At 38.1% G+C, this 16,124-nt stretch overlaps 1 protein-coding gene across 2 annotated transcripts in view; it reads right to left on the bottom strand.

The window, feature by feature from the left end:
- The window catches only part of gbf1 (golgi brefeldin A resistant guanine nucleotide exchange factor 1), a 101,425-nt gene that overhangs the window by 27,123 nt on the left and 58,178 nt on the right, over positions 1-16,124 (bottom strand). For both annotated transcript variants that reach the window (XM_059358842.1, XM_059358843.1), the window contains exons 7-18: positions 15,947-16,007; positions 13,022-13,076; positions 7,600-7,747; positions 6,529-6,737; positions 6,180-6,348; positions 5,697-5,908; positions 3,663-3,761; positions 3,322-3,516; positions 2,780-2,972; positions 592-723; positions 420-508; positions 114-316 (exon numbers count right to left, since the gene is read on the bottom strand). In XM_059358842.1, coding sequence (XP_059214825.1) covers positions 114-316; positions 420-508; positions 592-723; positions 2,780-2,972; positions 3,322-3,516; positions 3,663-3,761; positions 5,697-5,908; positions 6,180-6,348; positions 6,529-6,737; positions 7,600-7,747; positions 13,022-13,076; positions 15,947-16,007 — 1,765 coding nt within the window. The remainder of the gene's footprint in view (positions 1-113; positions 317-419; positions 509-591; positions 724-2,779; positions 2,973-3,321; positions 3,517-3,662; positions 3,762-5,696; positions 5,909-6,179; positions 6,349-6,528; positions 6,738-7,599; positions 7,748-13,021; positions 13,077-15,946; positions 16,008-16,124) is intronic.

The following is a 16,124-nucleotide window of genomic DNA, read 5'->3' as shown; positions in this document are numbered from 1 at the left end:
CACACAAACACACGCTATTGCTTAATGGGAACCTCAACACTCTTAAAGGCCTCATTGTAAAATCACATTGAAATGATTAACAAATGCACAATAGCCCTGGAATTTCAACATACTTTACAAAGCTGTCCAAGAGCTCCATGTTCTTGCGATCACTGATGTACTCGCCAATCATTTTTTTGTCCAGTCGGGGGTTTTCTCTGAGCCACTGGGCTACCTGGCTGTTGTCTAAGGGGTTACTGAGAAGACCTTTCTCCTGCAGGAACTGGATTCCCTTTTTGGGCTTCTGGTTGAACTGCTCGGTGCCTGTGATCAGCAACTGAAACAAGATTAAATAAAGGTAGATTGGAGATGTGGTAGACCAGTTTCTAATTGGTTGTGGGTGTACAATGTTACAACAGCTCTAGTTCACTACTACTCACCTTTTTCTTTGTTCTGATTTCCATCAACTCTTGGGAATCGGGTAAACATGATGAGAAGCGTTGAGGCTTCTTCAGGGCTCTCTTCTCAGCTGGATGAAACAAATGTTCATTTATATAATCTTCCATCTCGTGTAAAATAAAACCATGTATAATAAAGTGAATAAAGTCTCACCAGCGTCATTGTCCCCTTGATCCTGTCTACCCAGTCGCATCTTGTCTGCCATTAGATGTCCACTGGTTGGTGGACACACTGGTACAATCTCAGCTTGTGGAAGACCATTGGTACTGCCCAGTCTATTCAGATCTGAATACAAACAGAAAATATGCTCTGTTAAAAACAAAAAAGAAAAAAACTAGAGGGACCAGCACTGCAATTTCTGCACTGAAGCTGTTGATCTGACACTTATCTTGTTATTATTGATGTAACTATAAAGCAAGCAATATGTGTGTGTATGTAGATGTACATCTCAACTGTTCATCCGATCTACTTCACACTTGGTGGGTAGGCTCCGTGGACAGTCCAACATGTCGTAATCACTAAAAGTGTTACTGCCGGCAAAATACCTCCACTTTTTAAACAGCCACAATCTATAACCGTGGCTGTTAATAAACTAATGGGCCAAGTCTATTTGGAAATATACACAACCACAACTTGGGTATGTGACGCAAAAGGTAAATGGATGGTAAATGGACTGCACTTATATAGTGCTTTTATCCAGAATGCTTTACACTACAGACTGCGCTCATTCACCCTGTTCACACCATGGTTATCATAGTTTTGGATTTTTCATTAGTTTTAGTTTTAATTTCGTTGTGAATTTTTGTTTTCAAATTCAGTTAGTTTAAATTAGTTTTTAAAGTGAGTTCACTAGTTTTAATTAGTTTTTATTTTTTGGGAAAATGCTTAGTTTTAGTTTAGTTTTTATTAGTTTTAGTGTTAGTTTTTATGTAATTTGTTGGGTGCCAGATTCAATAAGGTCACAATAAATGTTGCCTTCATTTCCTTTGTCTGATCCATCTCAGCCCCAATCAGTTTATTAAGTCAGAAAAACAAAGAGATTAAATTAATTTCATATCAACCAAAAAGGTTTACGTATGAAAAAAGTTGACAAAGATGTAAACTAAGGACATTTTCACTATAATTTTAGTTAGTTTTAGTTAGTTTTGTAACCACAAAATACAGTTTCAGTTAGTTATTGCTTTTTTAAAACTCTTGTTTTTATTTATATTTTAGTTAACGAAAATGTGTTTTCAATTCTAGTTTTCTTTATTTCGTTAACTATAAAAACCTTGGTTCACACACACATTCATACTGGTGGCCGAGGCTACCAGGGCACACTGGTGCCACCTGCCACCATTGGGAATTCATTCACACACTTATGAACGCAGCATCGGAAGCAATTTAGGGTTCGGTATCTTGCCCAAGGATACTTCGACATGTAGGCTGCCATGGTCTGGGATTGAACCACCAACATTCCAATCAATGGGTGACCGCTCTACCAACTGAGTCACAGCCGCCCCTAAGGTGCGTTGAATATGAAGTTATGCAGTTAATAAATGTTGAAGTATAAGCCGTTCTTGAGACAGCTGCAAGCAGCAATTCCACAGGCCAAGCATTCAGCCCATTTCAAATAGGCATGTTTTTATGGGCACTGTAGCAGTTATCTTGAAATATGTAGCATTATGATGGTCTAACGCAGCTATTCTCAACCTTGGGGTCCCGACCCCAATTGGGGTCACGAGATGATTTCTGGGGGTCGCCAAATCATTTTGGAAGACATCTCTGTCTCCACTGTGTTAAAGTGTTCATGTGTTAATGTTGGTCATTTAATGACTTTTTTGGGTCATTGTGGGGTTTTTTTTTTGTCATTTTGTGTCTTTTTTGGTAATTTTGTGTCTTTTTTTGGTCATTTTTTGTCTTTTTTGGTCATTTTGTCTTTTTTTGATCATTTTGTGGTCAATTTGTGTCTTTTTTGGTCATTTTGTTTCCTTTTATGGTCATTTTATGTCTTTTTTGTCATTTTGTGTCTTTTTTTGGTCATTTTGTGTCTTTTTTGGTCAATTTGTGTCTTTTTTGTGGTCAATTTGAGTCCTTTTTTGCTTAATTTTATGTATTTTTTTGGTCATTTTGGTCAGAGAGATGTTTCGTTGTTGAGCAGGGGTCGCAGACAACATGCATGTTAAATCAGGGGGTCGCGACTCAAAAAGGTTGAGAACTACTGGTCTAATGGTCCTATTATTTATTATTCGTATCAGAAGAAAGGCAAGCAGTAAAACTAGTAAAAACAAGAGTTAAAGCATTGCTTTGACTGGTAGAATATTAAAAAACATCAAGTCATGGTTTGATGTGTGCAGTATACCTGCTATAGTGTCTGTTCCATTGTTGGTTGAACCTTCTCCCTCTGCCAGCAGTGTTTCTGACTGGTCTTGTTGAGCCGTGCTGTTGAGCACCTTGGCCTGGCAGTGGGCTTCAGTGCTGTCAATCACTGTGAGCAGAGCCTCCAGCGACAGGAGGTGGGTGGTGTAGAGCTGCCCTGACACTGGGAACGCATTCTGTGGAGAGACAAAATTTCATTTGTTAGAAAACAAATTGTTCTCTGTTTATAAAGCCAGACTGACATTTAAGCTAAATAACTCAAAAATAAAATTTCTTGTCTCAAAAAATGTCACAATGAAGTCTTTTCACAACAAACTTCATCATGACCATTTTTAGTTAAAAAAAAACAATTATTAGAAAATGATATACATTTAAAAACTGGTTTTCTGTAGTGTTCAGGTTTGATGGAACCAAAAAAGCTTGAACAACCTCCCCTGCACAAAATCCACTGTTTCACAACAAGGATTCATGATGTTTCCAATAGCAACAATCTGTTAAAACTAATGTGCTCCATGTGGATGTTACCTTGGACAGCAGCTTGGTGAGGTCCTCAAACAGATTGGAGAAGTAGAAGTCACAGTCATAGTTGATGTAGAGCTCAGTGACAAAGCTGGGAATCCTCCACAGCTGGACCAGTGCCTCCAGAGCCATCTCCTTCATCTCATAGGGCATCTTAATGTTCTCTGATGTAATGATGTCCATCAGTTTCTTTAGGTACATCTGCCAATTCAGCACATAATTATGAAGTCTTCAGGATCAGTTTTACTATATATTTGAATTGAATTAGTCACTTTAGATGGCAGTCAAAGGGTCATAAAGATCATCTGATGAACAAAAAAAAACAAGACAATGAAGAAACCACTCACCTCAAGCTGAAACTTAAGATGTACTCTCATGCTTTCAAAAAGCAAGAAGCAAACTCGTATGGAGGGAGCATATAGGTTCATACGGTCCACACTCAGCAACTACAACAGACAAAATAATCAGAAAACATACATTAACACATCAGCCAAGTTATCTCATTCATTGAACTGAATTCCTGTTCCTACTTTGACTTGGAATGAACTCTATTGTTTGACAAACTAACAGATGGCACACGGATTGGTGGTCCTCCTGGTTTGTAACCAGTACTGAATAATTTAAATCACATCACACATTGGTAAAAATAGTGAAGCATAAAATTAGAGCTGCAACAATAATTTGATTAATCTAACAATAATCGATTATCAAATTAATCGTCAACTACTTTGATAATCAAAAATTTGATTTGAGCAGTTTTTTAAAGACAGTAAGTCCAAATTCTCTGATTTCAGCTTCTTCAATGTGAATATTTCTGGTTTCTTTGTTCCTTTATGACAATAAACTTAATATCTCTTTGGTTTGTGGAGAAAACAAAGAGATTTGAGGACGTCATCTTGTGGTTAAGGAAACACTGATTGATATTTTTCAACATTTTATTGACCAAAAAACTAATTGGTTAATCGTTTAAATAATCGTCAGATTAATCGATAATGACAATAATCGTTAGTTGCAGCCCTACATAAGATTACAAGGTTAATAAAAATATTAATCAAAAAAAGCTATGCTTTTGATTCCAGCAAAGCAGATCCCACAAGTGTCAGCTTCGCGTCAACCATCACAGTTTCTGCATTAGATAAAATAAGTCAAAAAGCTTTTTCAAAAATGTTTCCCTAAAAGTAAAATGTGACTAATGTAGAGAAAGTAATAAACCAGTCCAATCAATTTGATGTGACTGCATCTTACACAGTTGGGACGATATCAGAGCAACACCCCCTCCCCCACACACACACACACACAGACACACACACACAGACATATCAACACCTGGCAAAGTTTCCGCTACGGTATCTTTCTCCATGACCCCATTTTTCCATGATGGTACACACAGAAATACAAACTCACAAGGTAAAATCCATACCAGCCACATGCTGTCACTGTTGGTTACAGCATAGAAACATACTGTACATACAACAAGTACAAGAACATTAATTTACAAATAGATGGTCAAACAATACAGCAAGTAAAAACTGTGAAGCTCCTTGGGCTCTGGCTTGATTGCACATTGTCACGGTCTGATCACATCAACAGAGTTGTTGCCAAAATGCGTAACGTACAAATGTGCTCCGTTTCTCAACCCACAGTTGTTTCATCAAGTAGTTTGTTCAATAGTTTTATGTCATCTTGATTACTGTTCAGTTGTTTGGTCTGCTGCATCCAACATTCTTATAAACAAATTACAAGTGGCTCAAAACAAGGCTGCAAGACAGACTGGTTCTTGGTTGTTCTCCAAGAACTAGTGTTGTAGAAATGCATGGACGTCTGGTGAGTCAAGGATAGACTATCTGCTAATGTACTAATATACTTGCATAAAATAATTAATACTCAGACTCCTAAATCTTTTTATAATAATATAATTTACCGCTCAAATATTCATTTTTATAACAGTCGAGGGGTGAATAGTGGACTGATCACTCTACCACTAGCTGAGTCTGTCTCTAAGAAGTTGTCAGTATTTTATAGGTCAGTAGTGCTTTGGATCAGTCTTCCAGGTGAGGTTGGTGAAATTAACAAAAAGCTGCTTTTAAAAGAAGATTAAGAATGTATTTGATGTCAATACCTGAATTATATCATCATTTTATTTGAGTGTGGTTAGGCTATGTGATACAAGACTGTATAATGCTTTCTTTTTCTTTTCTTATTTTTTTCATTTTTATATATCTTTATAATGACTTGACTTTGTAATGCCTGTGGTACTCTATTAAAAATGATTGTCTGGACCCCAGGAAGACTAGCTGTTGTCTTGGTGTCAGCTAATGGGGATCCTTTTAAATAAACTAATAAACAAATAAACAAGCATTCATTTCCACATTCTACTTTACCTGGAAGAGATGTCGGCAGAGCTCATCTTTGACCAGTCCAAGTAGAGACTGGTAGTTAGTAATGTGTGCCGACTCAAGTGCTACAGTTAGCAGCTGCAGGCCCATGTGCATCATGGCGTCAGTGTTGTGGCGGTCATGGGGGTTGGTCAGTGAGATCAGGAAGCGAAAAAGCTCCCTTAGACATGGCAGGCCATAAGGGATGAGGGAGGCTCCTGCAGGGAGAGATTAGGAAAGAACTTCTGAACTGTGAAGATTTTTATCTGGCAGTAAAGAAAATCAGTTCTTAAATAAAGCACCATTACTTTGCGAGCTCTCAAAGTCAACTTGTACGCACTGATTGCTGAGCTGAACTCTTAGCTTGTAAACTATGTATTCAGAGTAAGAAAACTCTCAACAGAAAAGTTGCATGAAGCTGGACCAAAAACAGATCTAGATCAAAAAGTATAGCAATATCAGAGGTTTAAAACCTGCCTGTATCCTTACCATCTCTTTGTGTAGACTGTGTGAAGCGTACTCCTCTGGGGTTGACATAGTCCATGTCATGGATGGAGGGGCTGTCTGACTGCTCGCCAATGGCCTCTTTGTCCTCCAGAACCTCAGGGATGGACTCCACTGAGGCTGACTGGGTTTGGTCAACCGGACCACCCTCACACTACACAAAAATGGAAGTCATCATCAAGTTGAGGCCACATTCCAGATGAACACAAACGTTTACCAAAGTAGTATCATCATCATCATCATCATCATCATCATCATCAAATAAATACAGTGTTTGCAATGCAAGAATTGATTCTGATGCTGGTTATTCTATTGATATTCCAAACAGCCAAACCTGTCCATCCAGAGAGCCAGGCTCAGCCCCAGGAAGCATAATGTTGGAGCTAGGGGTGGTTGCAGTTGAGTTGCACTGTTCCAGGTCAGAAAGGTCTTCCCGGGAGGTGGCTTTGGAACAGGTGTCCAGGCCACTGTCTGTGTTTGTAGGGCTGGAAACGGAAGAACCAGCACTGTCTAAAGCTGGCGGCTCAATGAACGGGACGCCACCTGATGGAAAAAGGTGCAGTTATACAATGATACAACATGATGTGTTTTCACCATTTACCCGTGCACAAGTGTATACTACCCTACAAAGTCTAACTGCAGTTACTACGCAAAAGGTTAAACTGAGAAAAACTGCTTTAAAGTTTTTTAACGTTTTTTAACTTGCCAGCCAAATGGGTTATAGGTAGGTAAGTGATATGACACCTATTTCTACATGTATTGATGATGTCATTTTTAATGCTCAAAAATCATGATGATTTATTTGACCTTTGACCCCAAAAACATAGTTACTGCATTGCTGTAAAAGGTTCTAATAGTAATGCAAAAACAGAGTGCAGTAACTAATGTTGTTGTCTTCTTTCAGCTTTTATGTTTTCTTCTGAGTGAATAAACATTTTCAAATTGATTTTGTTGTATTGTATTGTATTGTATTTAAAGAAAATTTTTAGTTGGATTTTGTGGTTTTTATGTAATTATTTCTGTGAAATAAAGCTACATTTAATTCTAAAACTTTGTCACAAGATAAAACAGACATCAAGGAGTTCATTTTTTAGTTAAAACTCAATTTTGACCAAAAATGTAGTTACTGCAGTTAGACTTTGTAGGGCAGTATACTACAGCGGCATTTTAGTATCATGGAAAAATCAGGAGTAAAATGTAAGGTCCATCACAAATTTCTTATGCATTGCCATATAGTGGGGTCAATATCATACAATTCTTCATGAAAAAGGGCATGTTACCTTTGTGTATCTTTTACCCTACAGTTACCAGGATTTTTAAAAGAAGACAACAGGCAACTTTTATGGGATTCTAGCTTCTCAAATGATGATTGATGCTTATATTATCACGATAGTGTGTTACTTACCTGAAAGATTGTTGTTGCTGAGGGTGCTGGACTGGGTTGAGTCCATCTGACCGGAAGGACTTCGGACCATGTGGCGAGGAGGCCTTGGCGATCGTTTCTGCTTCTTCCATTTGGATGACTCACTCATCCCACCGGCACGCATCTTCAACTACAGAAAAACAGAGCTGACCACTGAGTAGGGCTTCTCCAAAAACACTGTGCTGCTGACAATCATTACTGATCAGGCCATGATCAGGTAGGATGCTTTCTTTCTATCAAATCTCTTCATCTTTTTCTCAGAAAATAAGCAACGTGGGTGCTCCAATAACAGAGTACCTGCTTAAAGGGCACAGTCACACTAAAAGCTTTGTAGTACAACGATTAATAGCTTAAACAACAATTTTTTTTAGCTGGGACCAGCAACTGTATAGGTATTTCTGTCGGGCTTTTAGGGTCAAAAAATGTTCTGCAGACTTTGGCAACCACAGTTTTCGCCCTGGGAGGCTGAAGTTCAAGTATGTTTGTGTAAAGGTGTGTGTTTGATTTACAAGTGCATTACCTTTAAAGGGTGTGCAAAATATTTTGGAATGATGTTGGTCCTGCACCAAAGGACATGAACAGTTCATGCAAACTGGCAAAAATTTGGTATGGCAGTAGGATTGCTGGATAAAAAGAAATGCAGAGCCAAATGCATGAACTATCTGTCATGGACTGTTTCAAGAGGCATCACTGGACTCAGCAGAGGTTCCTGATTCACTGGTGGGATTTAACCCTGACCCCTCACACAAGTAATAAAAATAATTTATTAACCATTTATTTTAGGCATTTGGGAGGCAACACTGGATTCAGCAGAGTTCATTTTTCATTGGTGAAAGTTCGTCTTTACTTAGTCATGCATACTTTTATAACTCAATGTTTGTGAGGCACTCCTGGATGAATGCATGTACATGGTTTTAATTATTGCTAATTCATGCTTATTAACTTATTTTAACTTTTTTTTTTTTTTTTTTTTTTAAGCTTTGCTTAACCATGAAGTTGATGATGAACCTATACTGAGAGGGGAACTCCACTGGTACTGTACATCAAAGTGTGTTTTTAATTTTTACCATTCTGATATACTACACTTACAGTCGGCCTTGTACCACATGCTTTGATAACACAGTTAATTATGGTTATTCAAATAAAGCTAATAAATCTAAATACCTTAAGTAAACATATACACCTGTCATAATCATCTTGTATAACATAATTGGGACAAAAAGGGCAGATGCACATAAAAAAATATCTGAGACAGGAGTGCAGAGTCTCACTGAGTGAGGTGAAAGGAGAACATCCTATTTGATAATGGCCTGAAACGAGCACAGCATCAGTTATAGATCAACCAGTAGGGAATTTTATCATCAAATGGACAGAATGAACAGCACTGTATGTACATGCACACAAATACTGTACACTACGAAGTGCCACTGCCACTTACTCCGCTATGATGTGGCGTGCCAGTTTTTCAAATGTTCTGTTTCAGTGCAAGTGTTTATTTTTTCAAACTATTAATGTTTTCAGACACCTTTTAAATCGGTTTGTCTATTATCTGAACTAAACAAACAAGCAAAAGAATAGTGAGAAACGCTCTACCCTGCAACAGCTCAGAAAGTATATGGGTAGCATGAGATACAGCAGCTTAGACATATACATGCAGATGTAAACTCAAGGAGACTCAATAAAAAAACTTCAAGAATAATATAAATGTAATGTGAGCATTCACAAGCACAGACATGCCATAGTGACCTATTTCTAACTTGATAAAGACTGTCCAGTATAATCTACATCAGTTGATTTGATGTTCGAAAACAGATGATCATTTCCCAAATACAGCATATCAAATTCCTCCTGAGAGGGAGGGAAGTGTGGAGAGGGGGGTCTTTAAAAAGGACAAATGTTACAGGGAGAGATTCTCTAACCTAAATACTGAAAGTCAGCTTTCTTACCTGCACTCGTTTGTTTTTCCACAAGATATTGTAAGCCTCAGAAGAGAAGGGGAGTGGGCATGTGCCCGTGATTAGTGATGGGAAATATGTCAGCAGTGGGACCAACACAAAACACACTCAAATATAAACATTTGTGCATGGTGGGAGGGATGTGGGATCCAAACAGGGTCGGGGTACTTGAGACACAGCCAAAGCCACTATAGACATGAACCACTAGAAAATGGGCAGCCAGCTAATGGAGCAGGCAGTGTGAGTGGACGAGCAAAAGCAAAAATTACTGAATTAATAAAATTACTGCTTCCAGCTCAATATTCAGGTCTGACATAAATACAACAAGGGTAACAGCAACACGAATGCTATTCAAGCAAAACCGCTAAATGGGGAGAGTTGAGTTAGGTTACTCCCCCAGTTAAACCCAATTATTCTAAACTATAATACATACTCTGTCCAGTCAGAGCTGGGACCATAGCGTTATCTATTTGAATTTTGTAACTAAGGCCTTGAAGAATAAATTATGGAGGATTTGTGCTATATTTGTATTGTGCCACTGATGTGTTGTGATTGATCTATTTATCTTAAATTAAAATTTAAGAAATGTAAAATACTGCAATGATAGTAATTAAATATAGATATGAGTTCTGAAGATAATCAATTATTATAAATTGATGTCATTTCAGCATGTGTGAGCACATGCACATCCTTCATGCCACCACTGAATAAGTCAGTGCCTCACTTGGGCCACCCCAGTCCAGAAACGGGATGTGGACACGCCACTGTTTCAGCCAAGCCCTTATTGGGACTGTCCTATCCTTTAATATTTCCTTTGAAAAGCTGATGGAAGCTGTTTTGTGCTACTCTTTATCATGGGGGGGACAGAATCAACTAGCTAGCCTGCACCCACAAAGTCTTTTCTCTTGAAAACCAAAGACACTTCCGGTAAAACATCAATCTGTGTGGCTGTGTGACTTCTCCAAGTTTGTTTTCAAGCTCCCTTTGGATGCCATGCGAAATATAAATAACAACAAAATGCAGTTCAGAATAAAAAAACAACAACTTAAGTTTCTCATTTTGAACTAGATGGATTGCTTCTGTTTTATTTATGCTTTAGACTATGTTACTTCTTTTTCATGAACTCATTCCATGCCTTTCTAGAGATACTTTAGAAAAGTTATGTGGACTTGGAAACAAAGTGTGTAATGGGTCAAACATGTCCATGTTCATGATTGTGGCCTTCAAACTATTAGCATAACTTGAACTTTAGGCAGGGAAATGGTCATTAGTAGGGATGCATTCAAAGGGGGGTATTTGATAACTGCAGTATTTTAACTGCTCAAACTATTTAGTACTAGAATGTGTAAAGTTGGTATTACCGAAAATCCTTAGGCTAGGCTTAGGCTAAGTAGCTCCTTATAGCTCATTCCTCAGCTCTACCATCTACCTAAAAATAACATTGTTGTGCCACCATCAGGTTTTCTGGGTGACTCCTGTCTTCCCCAGAAACCATCATTCTATACAAACTATGTCAAACAATCATTCAATATGCAAATGTTCACTTTTCTCTGTCTTTTTTAAAATAATATATAAGCCGTTTCTTTGTTTACACTGAAAGGGGTAGAGGTGTAGTGTTCTACACCCATTATGTGATTTAGCGTTTGAGTCAGAGCTGATATTGGCTAATGTTGATATAAATATGCATGTATGTCAGAAAATGCTCAGGTCATTTAGTAACATATGTGATGTTGTGAAATAAAATCCAAAAAGTGTTCTAAGATGAAGACTGATCTTAGCAGCTTGTCAGCTTTCGGAATTTAATAGATGTAAATATATCACTTAACTAACCAAATTAGACTGAACTAAAGTACTTGAAACAGAGTTGTCCCAAAGAAACAAGACTTTACGTTAAATATATCTTCATTTACACAAAAAACACTGAAACATTCACCACTGTCAGTGGCCAACTAGCCAATGCTATGAAAAAAAATTATATATATAGACGGTCCAATTAGACGGCCGACTTACTGTTACATTTACTTTTAACATCAACTAACTTGACAGTTGTACAGCATGTTTGTGTAGTTTTATGCTGTTTTAGAAAGTTTTATGTAATTACTAACGTGGAAAAGGTTGTAAATGGCAGTGAGTGAGCACAGTCTGACATTACTTTTCAGCAGTAAGTTGCTTTAAACCATATTTGAATTTACACTGATCTCATACATGGCCTCACTGGAATCAAACTGACAGAAATCCGACGTATCGACTGAGAACTTTAATTCCTGTACCAAACACTTCACTAGGAAGCCAATGCACTGTCATGCACTCCAACCAAGCAGCCATGTTAACCCTTTGATGCACAACATGAGTCTAAAGTGACCCGATATGTATGAGTATGTATGCAAGTCTTTGCAATAAATTATTTTCATCATTCAGTATTCCAGGTTTTCCTCAATTAGTTTGTTTTTGATCATCATACATCCTAATATTATGTTATGAAATGTTTTTTTTTAGCTAAGTACTTAGCTAACTTTTTGGCTAAGAATTAAGCTAAGTTGCTTGATAAGCTAACTACTTAGCTAATTTCTTGGCTAAGTAGCTTGCTAAGCTAACTACTTAGCTAACTTCTTGGCTAAGTATTTAGCTAAGTAGCTTGCTAAGCTAACCACTTAGCTAACTTCTTGGCTAAGTATTTAGCTAAGTAGCTTGCTAAGCTAACCACTTAGCGAACTTCTTGGCTAAGTAGTTAGCTTAGCAAGCTACTTAGCCAAGTAGTTAGCTATGTAATAATACAAAAACTTTTTTTCCTTATAAAGTATGAGAGGCAGAATGGAAATAATGATCTGTTGTTATAAAAAAACAAGATATTTAAAGAATACGTGGAATAGTCAACCATAAAATAAGTTGATATCAAAAGATGGAGCACAGAAACACACAGCAAGCATTAAATAACATGGGAAATTAATAAGGGTCATTTTTGACCCGTGTTGTGCAGGGGGGTCAATATGTTGTGCATCAAAGGGTTAACCATGTCAGTACACTATGCCAGTGGGCCAGTTAGGTACACTCCCTAGGCCATAAGGCCTCCAGGACACAGGATTGGGTCTGTGACAAGGAAAACAGGCACACAAAGAGAGATGGACAACTCAAGCCAAAATACTAAATGTTCCAAAAGCCTAAACTAAAGTGAAAGAACAGAAATGAGATTAGAGGGGCTGCATTGTTAGGGACAGGTAACAGGAGTAAGTGTGCAAAGGGTTTATCTAGATTTTGAGTCGTTCATTACACTGTATAAGTAATCAATCTACTGATCTTTGGTCGAGTGTAGCCATCACATCAATAACTAGATTTCACAGCCACAAATAGAACATTCCTCCACAAACCTTGAAAACAGCTCAATGGCAATGAAAAACGGTAGAAGGCCATTAATAGTATCAAATACACATTCAACATTTTAGTCATTTTACCTTCTTCATATTGGCACCCACATAACTCTTGGCCTCCTCTTTGAACTGTGGTAGTCTGGAAGAAAAAAAATAATTTTGAGTTAAGACAGTCTTTTCTACTGTCCAGGCATCATCCTTATAGGTACAAGAAATTAAATAAGTTAACTGCTTCTATGCAGTGTCTACCTTAATTGTATCTCTCTGTAGGCCTATGTGCTAGTTCAGATGCTATGTTTTAAAAAAAGATCTAAAAGAGTGAAAAAAGACGTTTGTAAGGCGAATTCTGAACAAGATACAAAAACAAACTGACTTGGCAAACAGTTCTATGAACAAGGTGATGAAGCAGCTCTGTTGTTGGAATTACTACAGTACACATAGAAAATACAGAGCTCACCCTGCCAATCACTGGGTTGTGGCTGTGATTTGGTGTGAATGACAGCCATGGACGCAAACAATCTCTTTATTTGGTTTATTTTTGGGTTAAACATGATGACGCTGTTATTTGCATCAACCATCCAAGTTTTTTTGTAACTAAGAATAAAAGTCAATAGGTCTATAACCATGATTATTCAACCAGTTATTTAAATTATGGGCCAATTTATCATTTGAGCCCTAAAATGTCAGTAAGTAGTGAAACATTTTGATCACAAATTTCAAAAAGTCCAATGTGACATCCTCAAATGTCCAAAACCCAAAGAGATTCAATTTACTATCATAAGACTATGAAAGTATTAAATCTCGTGGATCCAAAAGTCCCAGGCAACTGGTGGAACCAGTGGATGTTTACCATTTTTGCTTCAAAAACAAATTATCACAATTGTTGCAGACAATCAACTGATTGATTAATTGACCAGTCATTGATCGTTTTAGTTCTAGAAGTCAATATATTTCAATCTCTCCAGCTTGGATTTTTGACTCTTTTTAAATCTGTATTGTTAGTCCTTCAACTCAATAGAAGTGCAAAACTAAATAACCAGAGTATCCCATTCATGTATTTTCTAAACCAAACACAGACAAACAACGAATAAAAAAGAATGTAGAACATGTCCTAAGCTGAAAGGCTGCATAAGATGCAATATCATGGTGGGAATCTCAACATTTTAAACCTGAGCCATAAATAAACTTTTCCAGCATTTGATGAGCAGGCTGCTGTTCTCTCTCTCTCGTGTGTGTGTGTGTGTGTGTGTGTGTGTGTGTGTGTGTATGTGTGCGCCACTCGGTTTCTGTGGACTCTAAAGCTTTGCTGGAAAATGAGATGTCACCACCAGTCACGCACACATACACACAGACAAACAAACAAAAAAAGAAAAAGAAAAAGGAGCCGGCAGCCCCCTTCCTGACATTAACTCAGCGTTAATAGAGTGTTGTCTTGCGAGCACGATTATTGGATGATCTGTGGGTCCAACAGATTAACATGCCTAATACTTTCAGCAGGCAATCTAAGACTCCTTCTGAGGAGCTGAAGAGAGCTGCTGTTCATTATTCTCTGATGGGTGGTGGGGGGGTTGGGGCAGCCCAGACCCTCTCACATCTCTATTATCCAGGGTCTGTGGACAAGTGGGGATCTGGGGGGTGGAACATAAGCAAAATGAGATGTGGGATGTGTGTGTGTGTGTGTGTGTGGGTAGTATCAGAAGGATGTAATAAAAAGCACACACTAAATTTATATCTCCTGTTCATGAGTAGGAATACCTCTGTTTACGACTGTGGCTGCCATGCTCTCTATTTCCATGCTTGCACAGTAAAATCTTATTGGAAGACATGATAACAAGGTGCCATACAAGAGTCCTGCCAGTAAAGAAAAACAGGCCAGGAATGCTTGGATGGAGCATCAAAGAATGGCGACAAGCTTGGCAAAAACCAACACTGGAGGAAAGATAAACCGTCACTTTGTGACAAATCCTGTGTCAAATAGTCTTGGAGGAGACATAGATGCCTTCAGAGAGTAGGTGAATAACACCATAACTTTTTTTGAAGTCTGTTTGTTCTGCAGGTATGCTGCTTCACATCCAGATGAGCAGAAAGCTTTTTTTGTAGCTGATTTTCCTGATTGCTTCTGTCTGGGACCGCTGGAAATGCTAATTCTGTATCTACGCCTGTGTGTGTGTGTGTTTGTGTGCGTGTGTGTGTGTGTGTGTGTGTGTGTGTGTGTGTGTGTAGACATGCTTCTTAGTATTTATGGGTCTGGGAGCTTTTGCTGTTGAAGCAGAGATCAGCTTCATCTATATGCAGATCATGCAGTTTGCAGCTCAATTGGCTCATCCCCTTGTCTGTGACTGAATGTGACTGGCACTCTGATGCATCTGGATGGGGTGGTTTGTGTGGGGGGTGGTGGGGAGAGAGGAGCTCCTATGCTAAATGCCAAAGGAGAAATCATGTTATGGCATTAGTGAATCAGCGGCCCATTGACCCTGTGCACAGTGCAAAATGAAATTCATGAGCTTCAAGGGGAATAATGAGGCCTGAGAGACGGATATATGCAGAAAACCGACAATCTATAATCCAGAGGTGATAAAGGAGTGCAGCAGGAGTCCAGCCTGCTCTTCTCCTGTGGAAAGACAAACTAAGATTTGGGGTTTGAAACTACTCTTTACTGTCCTTGTCTTCAAGATTAAAAAAAAACACATTAAAGATTCAACTCTAGTCCTACAAAAAGTAATTTGTGATGATCTTTGATAAGATAAGACATTGATATTGATAAGACATTTACATTTAGTAATTTAGCAGACGCTTTTATCCAAAGCGACTTACAGGAAGAAACATAATACAAGGTAGGATAGTTTACCTAATAAAACAGCCCTTAAAAAAGCATTATATTATACCATATCAGAAAACATATCTGTGTTAGCATACTGAGTCCTAACCACTGAGGGAGACATTCAGGCATAGATGAACACAAACATGTAACTTAACACATCTTCATCCATCACTGCCCCATTCAGTTACCTAGAGAACAGTAGCTGCACCATGTCAACCAGTGTATGTTCAGCTGATTTCCTGAGGAGCTCTGGAAACACAGAAGAAAAACAGATATTAGAACCGAACAGAAAAAAAAGAGAAGCACATACACTGGAGACAGCCAGGCAGAGACATTTAGACAGATTAAGTGCTTAACTGGTCTAAA

Source organism: Centropristis striata, chromosome 20, assembly GCF_030273125.1.
Source record: "Centropristis striata isolate RG_2023a ecotype Rhode Island chromosome 20, C.striata_1.0, whole genome shotgun sequence".
Classification (NCBI taxonomy): domain Eukaryota; kingdom Metazoa; phylum Chordata; class Actinopteri; order Perciformes; family Serranidae; genus Centropristis; species Centropristis striata.
This window is presented reverse-complemented; position numbering and strand designations above follow the sequence as displayed.